Source organism: Phoxinus phoxinus (genome assembly GCF_949152265.1).
Source record: "Phoxinus phoxinus genome assembly, chromosome: 13".
Classification (NCBI taxonomy): Eukaryota; Metazoa; Chordata; class Actinopteri; order Cypriniformes; family Leuciscidae; genus Phoxinus; species Phoxinus phoxinus.
In genome coordinates this window covers 31,465,995-31,483,245 of record NC_136888.1, presented here as the reverse complement: position 1 = coordinate 31,483,245, position 17,251 = coordinate 31,465,995, and the positions used below count along the sequence as shown (strand labels likewise).

The following is a 17,251-nucleotide window of genomic DNA, read 5'->3' as shown; positions in this document are numbered from 1 at the left end:
CATCATGTTTCCAGACTCAATTACACTAGGCAGACAGCAGAGTTAGACAAGGACTGGAGCAGAGAGAGAGAGAGAGCGAGAGAGAACGAGAGAGAGAGAGAGAGAGAGAGAGAGAGAGAGAGAGAGAGATAGTGTGAGCAAGACAGAAGATAGTCGAGTAAAGAGAGAGGAAATGTGTGTGTGAGGGATAGAGAACAAGTTAGGAGACAGAGTCAGGGGACAAAAGGCTGTTCTCCCTGTGTGGGCCGAAAGCAGCGCTGTGTGCTCGATATACAGTGAGCGACAGCTGGGATTTGGATAAGGAAGGTTTTCTGACAGAGAGAATGTGTTCTGGGTCAGTGCTATGGCATTTTGCTGTGGAGAGATAGCAGTGGCTATCAGCATTTAATGATACGGCTTTCTTTGAGAAAATACCAGAGATTACCAGCCTCCCAGAGGCTTCAATTACAGACCGATAAAAGTAGTGTCTCTTTAAATTCACCGGACAACCATTAGTCATGACATAGCAGGCTTCATAAACTGAAAAGCATGTCACAAATTCACCATATTGGCACGCTGAAGCGATATCTTCTCTCTGCTGTGTGTTTTGTTGATGTCTACAGAACTTATTGTGCTATTAAAATGGACAAACAACATGTTCTGGTTATTTAGTCTGCAAGCTTTCATTTGTGTCTACAAGCTCTGGGGACAAATAATCAAAAGCATTTGGGCAAACAACAAACTCCTACAAAGAATGTAAGAAAACTGATTGTTGTGTGTCTGAAATCTGGATTGGCATTTTAAAGAAATTTGTGAATCCCAAGGGTGTAGACGGTTTGCAAACCAAAAGTATTTTTTTCCCCAATGAATGATAAAAATGTGAAAACAAAGAGGGATTTATGGCTAATGCTAATTCATACCCTCTGTGGTTTCAGCAGCGGCCAATCAATCAGTTTCACATCATGACTTCAGTGATGTGTTGTATGGTTAGCTAAAGAGTTCAGACCAGACCATACAAGACCCCGAACAAAACCAGAACCCATTGAACTCACACCAAGACTAGACACACCAAATCATAAACTGGGATTAACCAAGAACCAGATCTATCTTTGTTGGTCCAAGAACCATACTGTCCATTTTAATGAACCCAGACCCGGAGAGTGGAATTCACTCAATGTATAGTTTAATTGATAGTGGCCCTGCAAGTGTACACCTGGTATTAAGATGCGTTTTGGTCGATCGAATCACACGAATCACACATCCGTCTCCACTTCTGTCCTGATGTCTAGGGGAGGGCCTGTGGGCGGGTAAATGTTTTTTAAGATCTTTTGAACTAATGGACAAAATAAGCTTGCACAATTTACATATGAACATGACCGGAGACGACGGAAAAACACACTGAGAGCAGCAGCCGAACGCTGTAAGTGTGTGTTAGAAATCAGGAATGGTGAGAGAACATTGTGCTTGGTGTGTGAGCTTGACTGACGTGACCTGCCAGAAATTCAATTCACATTTATTTGTATAGAGTTTTTCACAATACATATCGTATCATTTTTTTTACAGAAAATGCATGCGTCTACGTTTCAATTTAGAGTGATCTGTTATCAGAGGTGACTGTGTCCAAGTTATGTTAGGCAGATACAATGAGCTCTTTATAATTATTTCAAGTTGTGAACATAATGATTACAATATCTAAAAAAATGTGCATTGGTGCATGTTGATCCTGAGTTGCATCCTGGCAGGAGTTGGCGCTCTCTCTTCACAGGTGTTGAGGAATCTGAAGTCTTTGTAAGAGGCAAGGTACTCTCTGGTTACTTCGGGATGGGCATCCCGAGATAGAACAGAAAAGCAAATGTATAATACTAAACGTAGCTGTTCATAACATTTCAAGCAAAGATAATAAGAAAAGATTAATCACGTGAGCGAAAACGCTCTCCCTTCTTTAGTGGACTTATCCTGGTGATATCTATCAAAAGTCCAGAGTTGTGTGATCTTGGTAAAATACACAGGAACTAAACCATTTAGAGCCTTATAGCTCAGTAGCAATACTTTGTAATCGATACGTAACTTAATACTGTAGGTAACAGAAGATGACAAAATTGGTGTTATATGATCATATTTTCTTGACCTGGTAAGAACTCCAGCAGCTGCATTTTGGACTAATTGTAGCTAATTGTAATATGATTTTATAAAGAAAAGTTACTGTCAAAAATTGCTGTCCAAGGCAATTTGCCTCAGTCTTATCTGAATTAAATAGAAGAAAATGACTGGTCATCTAACATTTTATATCACAATCCTTCCTTCCTTCCTGTTTTATTTTTTGGTGGGTGATCAGACATTCAGTGAGATTCTCCAGAAGAAATAACATGACTGTTCCTCAGCCAAGTTGTATCATTAGAGTGACAAAGTAGGAAGTTCAGGAAGCAGTTTTCACGTTAGCCTGGATTTAATTAGTCTGATGATCAGAAGAGGGATTACGATTGCAGATCTCCTTCGTATGAAATCTGACAGTCGTCACTGAATAATGCAAAGCTGTTTTAGGAAGGGATTTGAAGTTTGCATAACCAGTTTCTCACACTCTGCTTTTCAGTTTGCATGTGTGCACTAAAAGTGAATACCTTTGTCATTTTTTTCTCTATTATTAGATAAACATTGGTCATTACATATTTAAGTGTAACCTTATATAAGTTGAAAATATACTAAATATTGTTTGAAATTGAGTTCTAATCTGAAACATAATTCTCCCTTATTTTCTGTACCTTTTTGTGAGATACCAGCTACATTTGGCCGGGCCCGCTAATTTTGTAGTAGCCAATCAGAAGTCGACTTTTGTTCGTCATTTTTGTTGTTATTCTTCCAAAATGTAATGAGTGCTTCACACATTATAGAGACTAGCTCTGGCACTCCTTGTGAAAACCACACACACACACACACACACACACACACACACACACACACAGAGAGAGAGAGAGAATGCCTGCCAAGAATAAATATCCATCTGTGCAATGAGATTTCTCTGGTGTCTCCAGCTCGTCCAGAAATCTCCACTTTATTGAGGAGTCCAGGCAAAAGTTAAGAGTATTCTTGTTCTCAAAATAGAGTTCTAAGAAGAAACATTAGTCATAAACCCCAAACTGAAAAACAAGAACATTTTTGGAGATCATTTTTAATTAGGAAAATGCACTTGACAAATTGTTTAATCAACAAGAGGATAGTTTTTAATGATTTACATATGATTTTAGTTGTGTCAGCGTATGATTCATGGATTGTGGACTACTGAACACATATTTCACTCAATAGGAAAGATGTGTATTGATTGAGAAACCTTTGCAAAGCAATAATCAGTTACGTACAGTGCCCTCAAAAGGTATTTATGCACCCGCGCCACAACTAAATAGTTATAGATCTATGAATATCATTGCATTAGTTGCAAAAACAAGGAATTTACTAAAGAGATATAATCAATATATATGTTAGGTTATAAATGGTAAAACAGACAAAACTGTTTAGGTATTTTGGTTGTCAGGTATTAGTGGAACATGTTTGGTGAATGTTGTTGGTTTATCAGTTGTTTGTTGATGCCATTTGGTTTGATATTTTGTTATGTAATGCAATGCATTAGAAATGTGTGACTTAAAGGGATAATTCTGTCATAATTTATGTCATAAATGACACCCTAATGTAATTTTAAAGCTTGTAAAACCCATCGTTTTGATCCGAGAGCTTTTTGTCCCTCCATTGACAGCTACACTACTGACACTTTCAAGCCCCAGAAAGGCAGTAAAGACTTCATTAAAGTAATCCATGTTACTCCAGTGGTTTACCTCAGTTTTATGAAGTGCAGAGTTCTTTGTTTGAGAATTTACCAGTTTATTTACAAAATATTAATCTCGTGTTGTGGTGCTCTTGTGAACGCGTGTTGGAGATTAATATTTTTTTTTTAATAAAGTGGCAAATTATGTTTTAACACAAACAAAGCACTCGCATCGCTTCATAAAATTGTGTTTAAACCACTGGAGTCACATGGATTACTTTAATGATGTCTTTACAGAAAGCTCTCAGATTTCATAAAAAAAAACCTCTTCATTTGTGTTCCGAACAAAAGTCTTACGGGTTTAAAACGATTTGAGGGTGAGTAATAAATGACAGAATTTACATGTTTGGGTGAACTAACCCAACATTAAGTATCCCAAAATCTACAAATACTTTCTGGGGAGGTTATTGTTAAATGTGAGAACGGCAGATGTTTATGTTGTGTAGGCTTCTGTGCTCCTCTGAGTCCAATGCTTAACTAAACTCCTGCCCACACAAACTGACAGAATGCGTGTGATTCATTTCACTTCCAGTTATACAGTTAAACAGTCTGTTATACCGCCTCATATTTTACAAATAAACACGATTTCACAGACTTAGTCATATATCAGTATGCTTTCAATACGAGGTGATGCATAAATTTGTCCTCTGTTCCATGTCAGTTGTGTATGTTGTTAACTTCTCAAAGCCCCTTCTTATGTGTACTTATCAGTGTGTGTGTGTGTGTGTGTGTGTGTGTGTGTGTGTGTGTGTGTGTGTGTGTGTGTGTGTGCGTGTGTGTGCGTGTGTGTGTGCGTGTGTGTGTGCGTGTGTGTGCGTGTGTGTGTGTGTGTGAGATAACGCTTTTGGATGCTTAATTGCATGTCAATTGCAATAAAATGAAAATTTCTTAATTCAAATTTATGTTAAATGTCATGTCTTTAAACATATTTGTAATTACACATTTGTGATGAAGTTGCAGTTTAGTACATGTAAAAATATATTAAATGTAATATTTCACACTATACAGTTAAAATTATGATCTTTACATGAGCTTTAGTTTGTTAGTCAGAACATCAAAATAAGTGTTCTAGTTTAAAGCACAGCAAAATTAGTAAATATCAATAAAATATTTATATTAATGTTAAACTATACATTTTTAACAAATTCTATCAACTACTTTTTTAGTGGTTTTCATGTCGTTTTTAGAGTTCAAATGACTGGGAATTCTGCACATTTAATTTCACAGACAAAAGAAAATCATGCCGGTTTGTAACAACATGTGTGTGAAAAATGTACAACTGGGTATTATGTTACGCCTTGTCATAATGTAATCATATGAACACATCATTGAAATATGCATGTGGTCAAGATGAATATGGTAATCAAAGTTTTCTGAGGGAGACTACAACTGTTGGTCTATGGTAGCTTTGCCTGTTGCTTTCGTTTTCTTAGTTTCCTTCACAGAAAATGGACAAATAGGCAACTCACCATCTGGACGTGTATTGAGCTCTAAATCTCCTTTAAAGCAGCTTGCTTTGGATGCCGCATTTATAGTGCTACTTAGACCGGGCAGCTTTCACCAGGAATATTTTGGCCTGTCTTAAAAAACACTAAAGATTTGCTTAGGCATTTATTTATAAGGTGGCTATTCTGGAATATTTATGATAATTAAAAAAATATACACTGTGTGATATATATGAAACTGGTATAGTATTAATATATAAGCACAATCGATAGAGTACAAGCACAGCTTTATCAATTCAAGCTTGTGTTTAATGCAGAGAAGACCAAAGTAATGTTTTTTTCAAACTCAAGGAAAAATGAGTTAGACCTGAATATAGTTACTGATCAGAGTAAAACAATTGAGGTAGTTTAATTTTAGACAAATTTAGGATTTTTAATTGATGATCACCTTTCTTTTAAGGTTCATATACAGAATCTAGTAAAAAAGTTTATTTTTTTAGAAACAAATTTTGTTTTACTTTTCCGCCAGAAAAAGACTAGTCGATGCCACATTTCTCTCTTATTATTGATTATGGTGATCCGTTGTATATGAATGCCCCATCAAAGTGTCTTCAGAAGTTGGACGCTGTGTTTCATGGATCGAGCTTTAAGGTTTATTTCAAATTGCAGACCCTTCACTCATCGCTGCACACTTTACTTCACAGTGAATCTGCCCTCTCTGTCAAATCAACTTCATATCTTTATATATAAGGGCATTATAGGCTCCCATGCTACATATCTGAGTTTATTTCTTTTACACAGAGTACTTGGTTTACGGTCCCAGAAAACGATGTCGTTGGATGTACCTCAAGCCCGAACAGAGTTGTTCAAAAAGGTTTTTATGTTTGTTGCACCTTCTACCTGGAATAACCTACAGAAAACACTTAAACTATGTCTAATCTCCTTAAATGATTTTAAAGGTTATGTTAAAACTATAGAACATGAGTCCATCCACACGTTTGAATTAATGGCACCTTTATTTAATTGAAATGCACTTGAGTTGTCTTTGCCTCTTTTGTGTTTGTTTTGTGATTGTGTGATCGAACTTGTTCTGCTATCTTGGCCAGGTCTCTCTTGAAAAAAACTAATGATATATCTCAATGAGACTAACCTGGTTAAATAAAGGTAAAAAAAAAAAATGTGGTCAGTGTATGGAAAATAAGCCAGATTTAAGCCTGATTTGTGTGTGTGTGTGTGTGTGTGTGTGTGTGTGTGTGTGTGTGTGTGTGTGTGTGTGTGTGTGTGTGTGTGTGTGTGTGTGTGTGTGTGTGTGTGTGTGTGTGTGTGTGTGTGTGTGTGTGTGTGTGTGTGTGTGTGTGTGTGTGTGTGTGTGTGTGTGTGTGTGTGTGTGTGTGATAACGCTTTTGGACGCTTAATTGCATGTCAATTGCAATAAAATGAAAATTTCTTATAATTCAAATTTATGTTAAATGTCATGTCTTTAAATATATTTGTAATTACACATTTGTGATGAAGTTGCAGTTTAGTGTATGTAAAAATATATTAAATGTAATATTTCACACTATACAGTTAAAATTATGATCTTTACATGAGATTTAGTTTGTTAGTCAGAACATAAAAATAAGTGTACTTTAAAGCACAGCAAAAATAGAATTTTTTTTTAATTTTTTTTTGTTGAAAAAAAAAACAGCTGAAAAATAAATAGATAAATGTCTGGTCTGTCATCAGGCACTCAGGCGGATTCACTCCATGTCTACATTAGTGACATCATTTGGCTCTCAAGAGACTCAGTTCTGAAGCAACCTTTTGTTGTTTGTGGTGTACTGTATGTATGTGTGTGTGTGTGTGTGTGTGTGTGTGTGTGTGTGTGTGTGTGTGTGTGTGTGTGTGTGTGTGTGTGTGTGTGTGTGTGTGTGTGTGTGTGTGTGTGTGTGTGTGTGTGTGTGTGTGTGTGTGTGTGTGTGTGTGTGTGTGTGTGTGTGTGTGTGTGTGTGTGTGTGTGTGTGTGTGTGTGTGTGATCAGAAACGGTCAGCTCTGTTTAGTCAGATGGGTCTGGTTAAAATGGAAAATGTGCCCTGTGTTTCTGGCAAAAGCTCCCCTTTTTCCAGTAGAAGTTCTCCAGCTTGTGTACCTGATGTGCTGTGAGACCACTGTCCCTGTCAGAAGCTGCAGTGCATGATGGTCCAGCAGCTTACAGACCAATCTAGAGCAAATGTGTCTTTACTGTAGGGAGCTGGCCAGCATATATCTACACTGAGTTAAGCTGGCTTCTCTTTCTCTCTACCTCTAATCTGTTCAGACTCTTCTGGCCCACAATATGAAATTGTGGAAATTCAAGAATGATATATATATTTGAGGTGGCCTGTTACATGATAAATGCAGCTAAGGAAAAATAGGTTAGGACACTGGTTTAGAGGGAATAAGAAATTTTTTCCAATGTGAGTGAGAAGAAAAAAATTACTTTTTTATCAACATTTCTTTTTAATAAGTCAGCTTTATGATGCACATGATTATTGTTCATGATTCAGGAGTGTGCATTATATCCTCAGGGATATAAAAAAATCCATTGTGGTATGGAATACTATTTTAAAATGTTCACCTAATCAATCAGTTACTAAGAATAAAATCATTTCCATCCTACTTGTAAATGCATCACATTTTGGAATAAAATGAGTAGAACTTGATTGGAGTGTCGTGTTGACTTAAAGCAAAAAATCAGTCTATGGAGTTTGAAAACGAAAAAAAATCTGATATGCTAAAAATGGTCATTATTGCTGCTCTAAAAAGTAAATGGTCTGAAGGGAATTTTCTTCACATTTATATCTGTAATAATAAATCAAATCAGGCAACAAGAGGCATGTGAGAACTGAATTTGATACATCAGAGTTATAGATAGATAGATAGATAGATAGATAGATAGATAGATAGATAGATAGATAGATAGATAGATAGATAGATAGATAGATAGATAGATAGATAGATAGATAGATAGATAGATATAAGGTCTTGGTTATGATAAGTCACAACAGAAATCTATATAAGGCTATGTGATATTTCAGCTGAGCTATTTTAAGATTCATGATTCATGGCAATTGCACCAAATGATCTGAGTGTTCCTTCTACTAAAACCTGTGAAACTCATTGAACTGTTTTAAAGCTCAGCCGCTCTGTTTAATTTATTGCACAATCATTAAAGTCTAGTCAGGGTATTCTGTCAAGTGCTCCATGGCTTATTATATTGTCATGCCCTCACTGCTCTTTATATATGTACATATGTGTGCAGTGGCTCATAGGGGAAAAAGAGAGCCCGTGTTCCCCTGCGTGCGCCAGGAGTCACGGCAAGCCTGTGTGTGGGTCAGACGGACACAGTTATGATACCAACTGTGACCTGGAGAGGGCGAAATGCAAGGACCGCACTCTCACCCTCGCGCACAGGGGCCGATGCAAAGGTCAGTGGACATCAGAAACTTTTGTGTGATCATTTCTGAAAAACATTGAGGCGTCTTGAATTGCATGTGAGGATTGCATCGTGTCGTTTTTACTTTATTTTGATGGTCCTCCTCCAAAGCATCCGCCCTTCCTCCGCAGTTAGACTGTTCTGCCTTTTCAGGAGGGGGCGTTTAGTCATTTAGTTCACCTGTCGTCACATTAGATATCTCGTATCCGTTCTCGTCTATGTTTTACGTGGTTGGCTCTCCTATGTTTGGATTTGATCATTAGTCGTGCACTTCATTTAACACACACATTCCCTGACAATATTAGCTTAAATCTTACAAACTTTAGTGAGGTTTAAAAGCAGAAAAAGTATAGCAAATGGGGTAAGGAAAGCAAACTTAGCTATATTATCTGAAAACAAGCTTTATTTTCATAAGTATTTTGAAAAATTAAGCAGTGGTGCTCATGCGTAATGCAGGATTTAATATTCTATACCGCTAGATTACTGAACCCTAATAAGTATAACACGTCCACCCAAGGCTAATCAATGTTATTAATTATTAAAAAGTGCATTTTAATAATAATACACATGAAAACTTAGACCAAAAACCTCACCAAATGCAGAGTTATATATAAAGACGAATCTAGACAAGAGGGCTGTAGACCTTAGTCAGGGTAGACACACCAAATTGAATTTTATGTGGATGAAAACGAGTCTGTGAGTGATACACTTTAACAGTCTTTACAATGGCATGTGCTGTATAAAGGACATGTCATTTCACAACTAACAACTTTCACATCTGTTTTATGAGTTTTTTGTCTACTGAAAGTTTTTGGAAAGATGGTTTATCAGCTGAACAATATGTTGTTAAGCAACAGTACAATCAATTGAACACGCTTAATTATTGTATCCTCGTATCCCTTGTTTTTTCATTGCTGTCAAAAATTTAAAATGGCGCTACCCTGACTAAGGTCTCACAAGAAAGCTAATCCCAAAACAAGAAAAACCTGCGCTTCATCCAAAGTCAGTACCTGTACCACATGATTACATGATTTCGTCAAAAAAATATCTATAGTATGAATGTGTTTAGCATGAATTTAAACTGGACGTATGCATCTGCCATGTTGGCATTGTCATGTGACCAAAGGCATCAATTGTGATGCTTACCTGGCATTCATGACTATTTTCCTGTGGCCTCATGGGATAATAAAGTGTCCAACACAAATGGCTGACTCCAGTTTTATGTTTTATACTACTCTTTTGGCATATTATTTGGAGAAGTAGGCATATTTGAACACAGTACTGAAAACTACTAATAAAGGGAAATGACAAACAGGAAACAATGAACAGGGCAACAGGAACTAGGAACAAGAACTTCAAAACAAAAGCACATAGCAAAATAAAAGACCAGATTCAAAAACATGAAGCCAGAACAAAACTAAACATACATGACAGTAAGCTAGACTGTTCCTTGAGTATTTGTGTTTAGTAATACATATGTAAATGTGTTTTTTATTGTTAATATTTAACTTTCAGGTAAAAACTGGGTGAGGATTGATCAACCTCTTCCTGCGCCCACACTGGTCTCAGAGGTCAAAGAGCTGACAGCTATGAAAGGTAAAGCAATGAGATGAAAACCTATGAACAGTTTCACCGTTTGTATCACTCCGCTTGCAGCCTTTCTCACAGTGAGTGTCATGGCGGAAGAGCAAACCCACCATCATTTTACAAATAGTACTGTTGTTGTGTCACGGAATGTAGTTTTTAGGCTAAACTAGTTGTTTAAACTTCACATATGTGGTTTAAAGATAGCGCCTATCTTAAAATTTGTTTCAATGTTTTCAGAGATGTGAGCTCCAGGCCGTCAGCGGCTGTTCAATGCTCATGTACCCGCCGAGAACAGCCTTACCTCGGCCAGTTCTTCTGTCATTTGCCACTGGCTCTAATGTCTCTATAGTGGTTTAACATGAGATATAATTCGTTTTGGGTATTTATGGGTAAAGCAAAGACCTTTGTGTTAAAAGGGTCTGAAACAAGGCTGTATACATGGACATTAGTTTTTCTTAACACCTTGTAAGATGCAACCAAATTGACCAGCGTTGTCATGTGAAATCCCCGTAACATTTGAAGGGATACTAAGAAAAAGATATCGCTTTCCTTAGCGTATTATGAATATGAGATTTAATCACAAGCTAATCGCTCATTCGAGCTCTCTCTCTTATAATACTGTACTCGACATAATAATTTTAGCATACCGGTATATCTAATAGCATATAGCTTTAAAGTATTTACATAATACCTTTACGTATAATAGCTTTTAACTTAAGTGAAGCAACTCAGCGTTCCTTCGTTACTAGTTCTAAAGTGGCGTTTTCAAATTAGTAACGGAGGCTTGGGCTCATCTGTTCAGAATTGAATGGAAGGAAGTAGTTCCACACAAGACGAACTTTTAAAAAAAGGGGTTTTTAAGTCACCTCGTTGTTTTTATTTATTTACACACATGTGCCGTCGAACTGTTGTATAAACGCAGCATCACACGAGTGCGATATGATCTACATATCCATAGAGCCATATCGCACTCCTACTCGTGTTGTGATGGGAGAAATTAAGCTTTTCGAAGCTTTGAATCAATTTAACCAATCGCTTCACAAAAAGTTTCACTGTTTCGAAGTGTTTGAAATGCCACAAACTGGTGAGCCCTGCTGGTCAGGACAGTGTAAATGCAACAAAAACTCAGGCCAAACATGCATAAAAACACCTTTTGCATACCTATTGCAAATGCTTTATTGAAAGTAAAATCTATCAAATACAATTAACGAATCATCTAATAAGATTACATATCAAGTTTCAGGGCTTGTTTTTTGTTTTTTTCATGGATGGCTCTGCTAAACCATAGACATAATAAATACATAGTATTTATTATGTCTATGTGCTAAACAGGCCAATTAGAGAGTTTAACTACTATTATTCCTTTTAAAATGTCTACAAAATGTATAAAACTGATCAGAGATCAGGTAAAACCCATAGACACTTGTTCGCCGCTGGGCAGTGATCTCAGTGAATCCTCATGATTCTGGGTTCACAGAGATCATCCCCCCGAGTGGTGAACCATTGAGTTTGGGAAATTTCGAAACAGTTATGTCATAACGAAGCCTCATTTACTGAAATCAGGTGACTTTTGCAGTTTGATACACACCCGAAACCACTGATTCGAAAAAAAAAGATTCGTAAAGGTTTCGAAGCTTGCAGTGTTTTGAAATCGTCCATCACTACTCATGTGATATTGCTCATATGTATTACCTACGTTTATACATTTAAAACTTCTGTGGCAGCTTTGGCCTCACATTCCTCACCATTTTTTTCTAATTGGGTTGCAGTTTTGTCTTAGTTTCAAGTGTTGGCACCAAAAAGGTGGCTGATCTCAAATGAACATATCTGTGTGCGTGTCAGTCTAGAGAGAATATACAGTCCCTGGAGCATTAGAGCAAACTACCAAGGGAACGCGTATGCCCACTGGTATGCATGTAAGTTTTTGCAGGCCGTGTTCACATACTGAAAGGCAGATTGACTGTCTTTAAGTCACGGTCAGCCTGCATCATTCTTAGACTGGACCGTGTTAAACTGTCAGTTAAAGGTGCATGATCTGTGTCATCACTGTTTTTTAGGAAACACACTAACTGGTGTCTATTAACAAACTCTCTTTAGATGTTTCAAATTGTGTATTGCTAAATAGAAACTTTGGTTAAAGTACCGTTATTTACTGAGTGTAAAGTTCATATTACAAACAAAAAACATCTTTAGCAGACTGAAATTGAAAATAAAAAAAACAAATGGAAAGTTTGGTTTATTAGGGCTCGAGACGAACAAACACAAGCCATTTACCAAAAAAATATTGCATATTGTGTCCCATAGAAATGTACATAAATTCACTGAATTGTAAATATATTATGTACATAATTAAGGCTTGTTTTGTTCTGATTTTGCAGAGTTAGACATGTTCCTGGATCAACATTTAATTCTAACCATATCCATACCCCTAACCAATCCCTACCCATAAATGATCCCTAAAATCAGAGGGAAATGATAGCTGAATAACACTGATGTGGAAGCGGACTCTGGTTGTAAGCCTAAACGTGACATAAACTGTAAACTTGACCCTCAAATCTGATTGGTTGATTGGAATGTTGTTCAGGAACATGTTGCACGAAATCATGTTCTGCATGAGCTAAAAAGGTCAGATTAGCAACTGATGTTTTGAGGTTTGGTTGTTCTGTATCAATATAATTAACTCTTGTGTTTTCTGGAGCTGACTGCACCCCACCTGTCTCTTCCAGTCGATCGGTCACAGACTTCACAGACACAACAGGTGTTTCTCATTTTTGCATCATGGATGATTTAAGAGCATCTGCTCACAGGCATGCGTAGGGCAGATTTGCAGTTTGTCTTTGTGTGCTTGCTGAACTTACATCTGTCCGGGTTCATATCTTCACGCAAGTATAGCAAGCATTTTAGGGCTGAACTGTGAATATATTGAACGTTTAAAAGTGTGAAAATGATCTGCTGGTATCACATTGTTTTTAGCCTCCCCATTTCTTGGATGCAGTGCAGCACTGAGGTCCAAAGTGTTGTTTATTTGACTAGGATGACTAAATACTCTCTGTATAATTCATACAAAGTGCCTACATGTTGGAACACGACACTCAGCTTTGCCATTTCAAAACCTCATATTTTCCTTGTTTAGATGAAGTTTCAAGATTAAGAATCTTCATGATTCATTTCTTACCACAAGTGATGAGGTTTCTTTAGATGTTTTTTTTTTTAATGGATGGCTTTTCCAATAATCCTATCTTCAGAAATCCGCCTGGTAATTGTTTTCAGGATTTCCATGGTCATGGAAATATTCAGCTATTTTAAAATTGTGGGTTTTAAGCCAGGACAACTCATGAATAATTCATATCTTAAAAGGTTATGGAAATGGCACTGATTTTATCGTGAATATATGTTTGTAGTTGCTGATTACAAAAATTTAATTGCTCTTTGTGGTATATTATTTTATCGATATTGATATATGATAAATATTTTTTAAAGGCTCTTTCCTAATAATCATGTTAAAAAATGCGCCTGCTAATTGTTTTTAGGATTTCCATGGTCATGGAAACATCAAGCAATTTGAAATGGTGATTTCCAGGCCTGGAAAACCAGACAATGAGTAATACCTTTGAGTAATACCTTTAAAGATCGTGGAAATGGCATGGGAATTTATATTACTTAGCTCTAAAATACAATTGCTCTTTGTCAGTGAAATTTCTATTTATTTATTTTTAATCCCTATCCAGTAATCATGAACAACTGGAAAAGTCATGGGAGTACACTGGCCAAAAAGAAGGGGGGGGGGGGGGGGGGTATGCAAGTGTTTATGTGTCTTATGTGAATTTCCCCCCTTATTACTCAGCCTTATACATTATTCAATTTGTTAATTTTTTTAAATAAAATCCCTGCAGAATCATACCCATTGTGGCACTAGCTGTATGTAAGTTTAGCAGTAATTGTACGTCAAGTGTGTAATTAGGCATATTTGTTTCTGTATTACAGAAGCAGGCCAGACGAAATGTCGGACTGAGAGGATTCAGGCTCTGGAACAAGCCAAGAGGCCACAGGAATCCATTTTTATCCCAGAATGCAATGACGACGGAACATTTGCCCAGGTCCGTCAGAGTCCCGGGCCGCTGCACTTCATATGTTGCTTTTGACATCCACGAATCCTAAAGCAAACCTATCTAGTGGACAAATTAGCCTTCTAACATCTTCCCCAGCCTTGATAGGATTCCAAAAAAATTGCACTTCCCTGTGTTTCTCATCAGCACGGCTGCTTTGGGAATCTGAATGGAAAGTGTACATTAAATCGCATTTATAGACTCGCAGCCTCTGTTTCACCTGCGCCTTTGCTTTGTTAAACAGCGATCATCCAGTCCGCCTAAGCTTTTAATGCCTCATCGTTTATGAGAGTCGTTTTTCACTCTGAATAATTGTATTCCCCCAGCGCAAGCGCCGGGACGTTTCGTGCGGGTCGTCCAGGAGATACAAGAGCAGTTCCTGGAATTTCCTCTCACCTCTCTCCGTCTGTATCTCCTCCAGGTCCAGTGTCACACTCTCACAGGATACTGCTGGTGCGTGACCACAGATGGCAAGCCAGTCAGCGGTTCCTCTGTCCAGAACAAAACGCCAGTGTGTTCAGGTACTGTATGTATGCAGATTGTATCTCTAGACTGTTTGCTTGGATTATCGCTTTGTGTTTAGGTCGTGCTGAAAAGCAGAACCGCTAAACCATCAGGTGCCTCGGTCAAGAAGCCGTGCCTGTAGTCCATCACTTTCAAAGCCATTAGACTTTGTTTGATTTAAATTGTGCTCTTTGTTTTGATGGAGTCAGCGTGATGTTAAACTCTAGCCACCGCTCTGTTTAGTTTACTTCTACTGTGTTTGTGCATGGAAACGAGAGGTGATGGATAATATCCTGGAGGACTTGCGCCGACTCCGAAAGTTCATCCCTTTTTTCTTTTCTCTACTTTAAGTTCTCTACTTTAAGGTTCCTACGTTTCTCTCTTTCTGTCTCTTTCCAAATTCACACTCCATCAATCTCTGTCTTCATCTGTTTCATTCTCTACCAATTTTCCTTCTTCTCAAACATTGCTTTCTCGTTCTCTTTTTCATTGTATAACTGCTTTCAGTGGACGGGTGGAATGAGGGAGCTTTTCTCTTCGAAAATGAATGGGTACACTTTGCTCAAATGGGTCCGATTGTTCTGTTGGAGATAACACCACCGACTCCTGCCAGAACTGGATTACGTTAGGATTGGAGCACCTGGTTCTATTATTTTTTTTTCTTGTGTCTTGACATTTTATGGTTACATGTCATCTCATGCTTATCTAACCCTGATGTTAAATTCCTACTAGCTTTCTGGATGGTCCCTTCAACCGTTGTCAGTTCAGTTCATCTGTAGCACATTGCAGAGACACCTGTGAAACGTTTTGAAAGTTTAGCTTGTTCAATCTAATTCGTTATTTTATTATCATTATTATGATGGGATAGTACAAAAAGATACTTTTTACATAAGTTACTTTACTTAATACTGTTACCATTTCTGCACCACTAGAATTGAAAAATGTAATTACCAAACAAGTTTCCAACCAGATTTCCCCAAAACCCCAGACAGCAACATAGTGTCGGCCCAGATCCTGGCCACATCTGGTACATTTGTTTTATTGTTTTAATGAATGGGAAGTCCTGCCCTCAAACTTATGGCATTGGTTGAGTCAGTAGATGTGTTCGAGTTCATGTTGCGCTGCATAGACTGATCCATCGACTCCACGTCACTGTTACAAATGCAAAAACTGTTTGAGAGCGGTCAGCAGATTCATTCTGCACAGCTTCTCCAGAGCGGCTGGAAAGTTCATATTAATGTAATATTAATGTTATATTGTGACATGTTTATCAAATATAGATCCCACTTTATTAGTATTTAAATAGTAAATAGGCTTATTTTGAACTTTATTCTTATACATGCACGTGATGTATTGAAAGTACTGAATGAAAAGTGTACATGTTGCTACATGAAAACATCTGAAATGTCGATACAAATACTTGGCTCTGACTTGACGGCTCTATTTTCAACACAGTGGGCCCTATCTTGCACCCAGCGCAATTGACTTTGAACACCGACGCATGTATCATTCCTATTTTGCACCCGCGCACAGCGGACTTTTCCCTCCACAGACGCACGTCGGTAAATTGGGGAATGAACTTGCGCTCGCGGGGGCGGTTCAGCGCAAAGAGGAGGCGTGTTCCGGCGCAAAACTTCCATGGTGCTATTTTCCAGTTTTAGAAAGCAATTGCGCCACTGACCAGGAAAAAACAGTCTAAAGTCAGTGGCGCGTTGCGCGTTAGTGATATGGTATTTTAAGGGCGCGTGCTTGGCCATAATGTAGCGTGTTAACGCGCATCCACTTTGATTCTCTAATAATTATAAACAGACGCAGCAGTTTTCATTTTTGTAAATCATACATTATTACAAGGAAAAATATTAACACACGAGGGAAATCATTGTTGTATCTGTGAAGATGTGAAAAAGATATCTAGATTTAAAAAAAATAAAAAATCTAGATTAGGCTACACATTTACCCAAATTATACGCCTGTTTAACCGAAGCTAATTTGGGTGGGTTTCTCCCATCATCCCCAATGTCACTTCTCTGTGTTTTACGGCCCTGACGAGAACGTCGGTCTCCTCGGCTGTGAACCGCTCCTGCGGTGCGCCGGCAAATCCGCCGTTATAATAGCAATCCGCCATGGAACAAGCGCGCCAGCTCTTAAAGGGAATGTGAGAGGACGCTCTGATTGGTTTATTTCACGTTACGCCCAAACCACACCTATGAATAATGAAGCGACTTCAGACCAACCCCTTTTAGATTTGCGCCAGGCGCAAGAGTCGTTTATCCCGCCGGGAAAATAGCAACAGCGCCGGGATCCGCCCACAAAGTTACTTGCGCTTTGCGCTTTGACACTTCCGTTTCAGATCGTTAA

The 17,251-nt window shown here is 37.9% G+C and overlaps 1 protein-coding gene across 14 annotated transcripts in view; it reads left to right on the top strand.

Moving 5' to 3' along the window:
• Positions 1-17,251, top strand: part of smoc1 (SPARC related modular calcium binding 1) — a 56,287-nt gene that overhangs the window by 5,941 nt on the left and 33,095 nt on the right. For all 14 annotated transcript variants that reach the window (XM_079633736.1, XM_079633747.1, XM_079633741.1 and 11 more), the window contains exons 2-5: positions 8,523-8,688; positions 10,212-10,292; positions 14,268-14,380; positions 14,811-14,910. In XM_079633736.1, the coding sequence (XP_079489862.1) occupies positions 8,523-8,688; positions 10,212-10,292; positions 14,268-14,380; positions 14,811-14,910 (460 nt within the window). The remainder of the gene's footprint in view (positions 1-8,522; positions 8,689-10,211; positions 10,293-14,267; positions 14,381-14,810; positions 14,911-17,251) is intronic.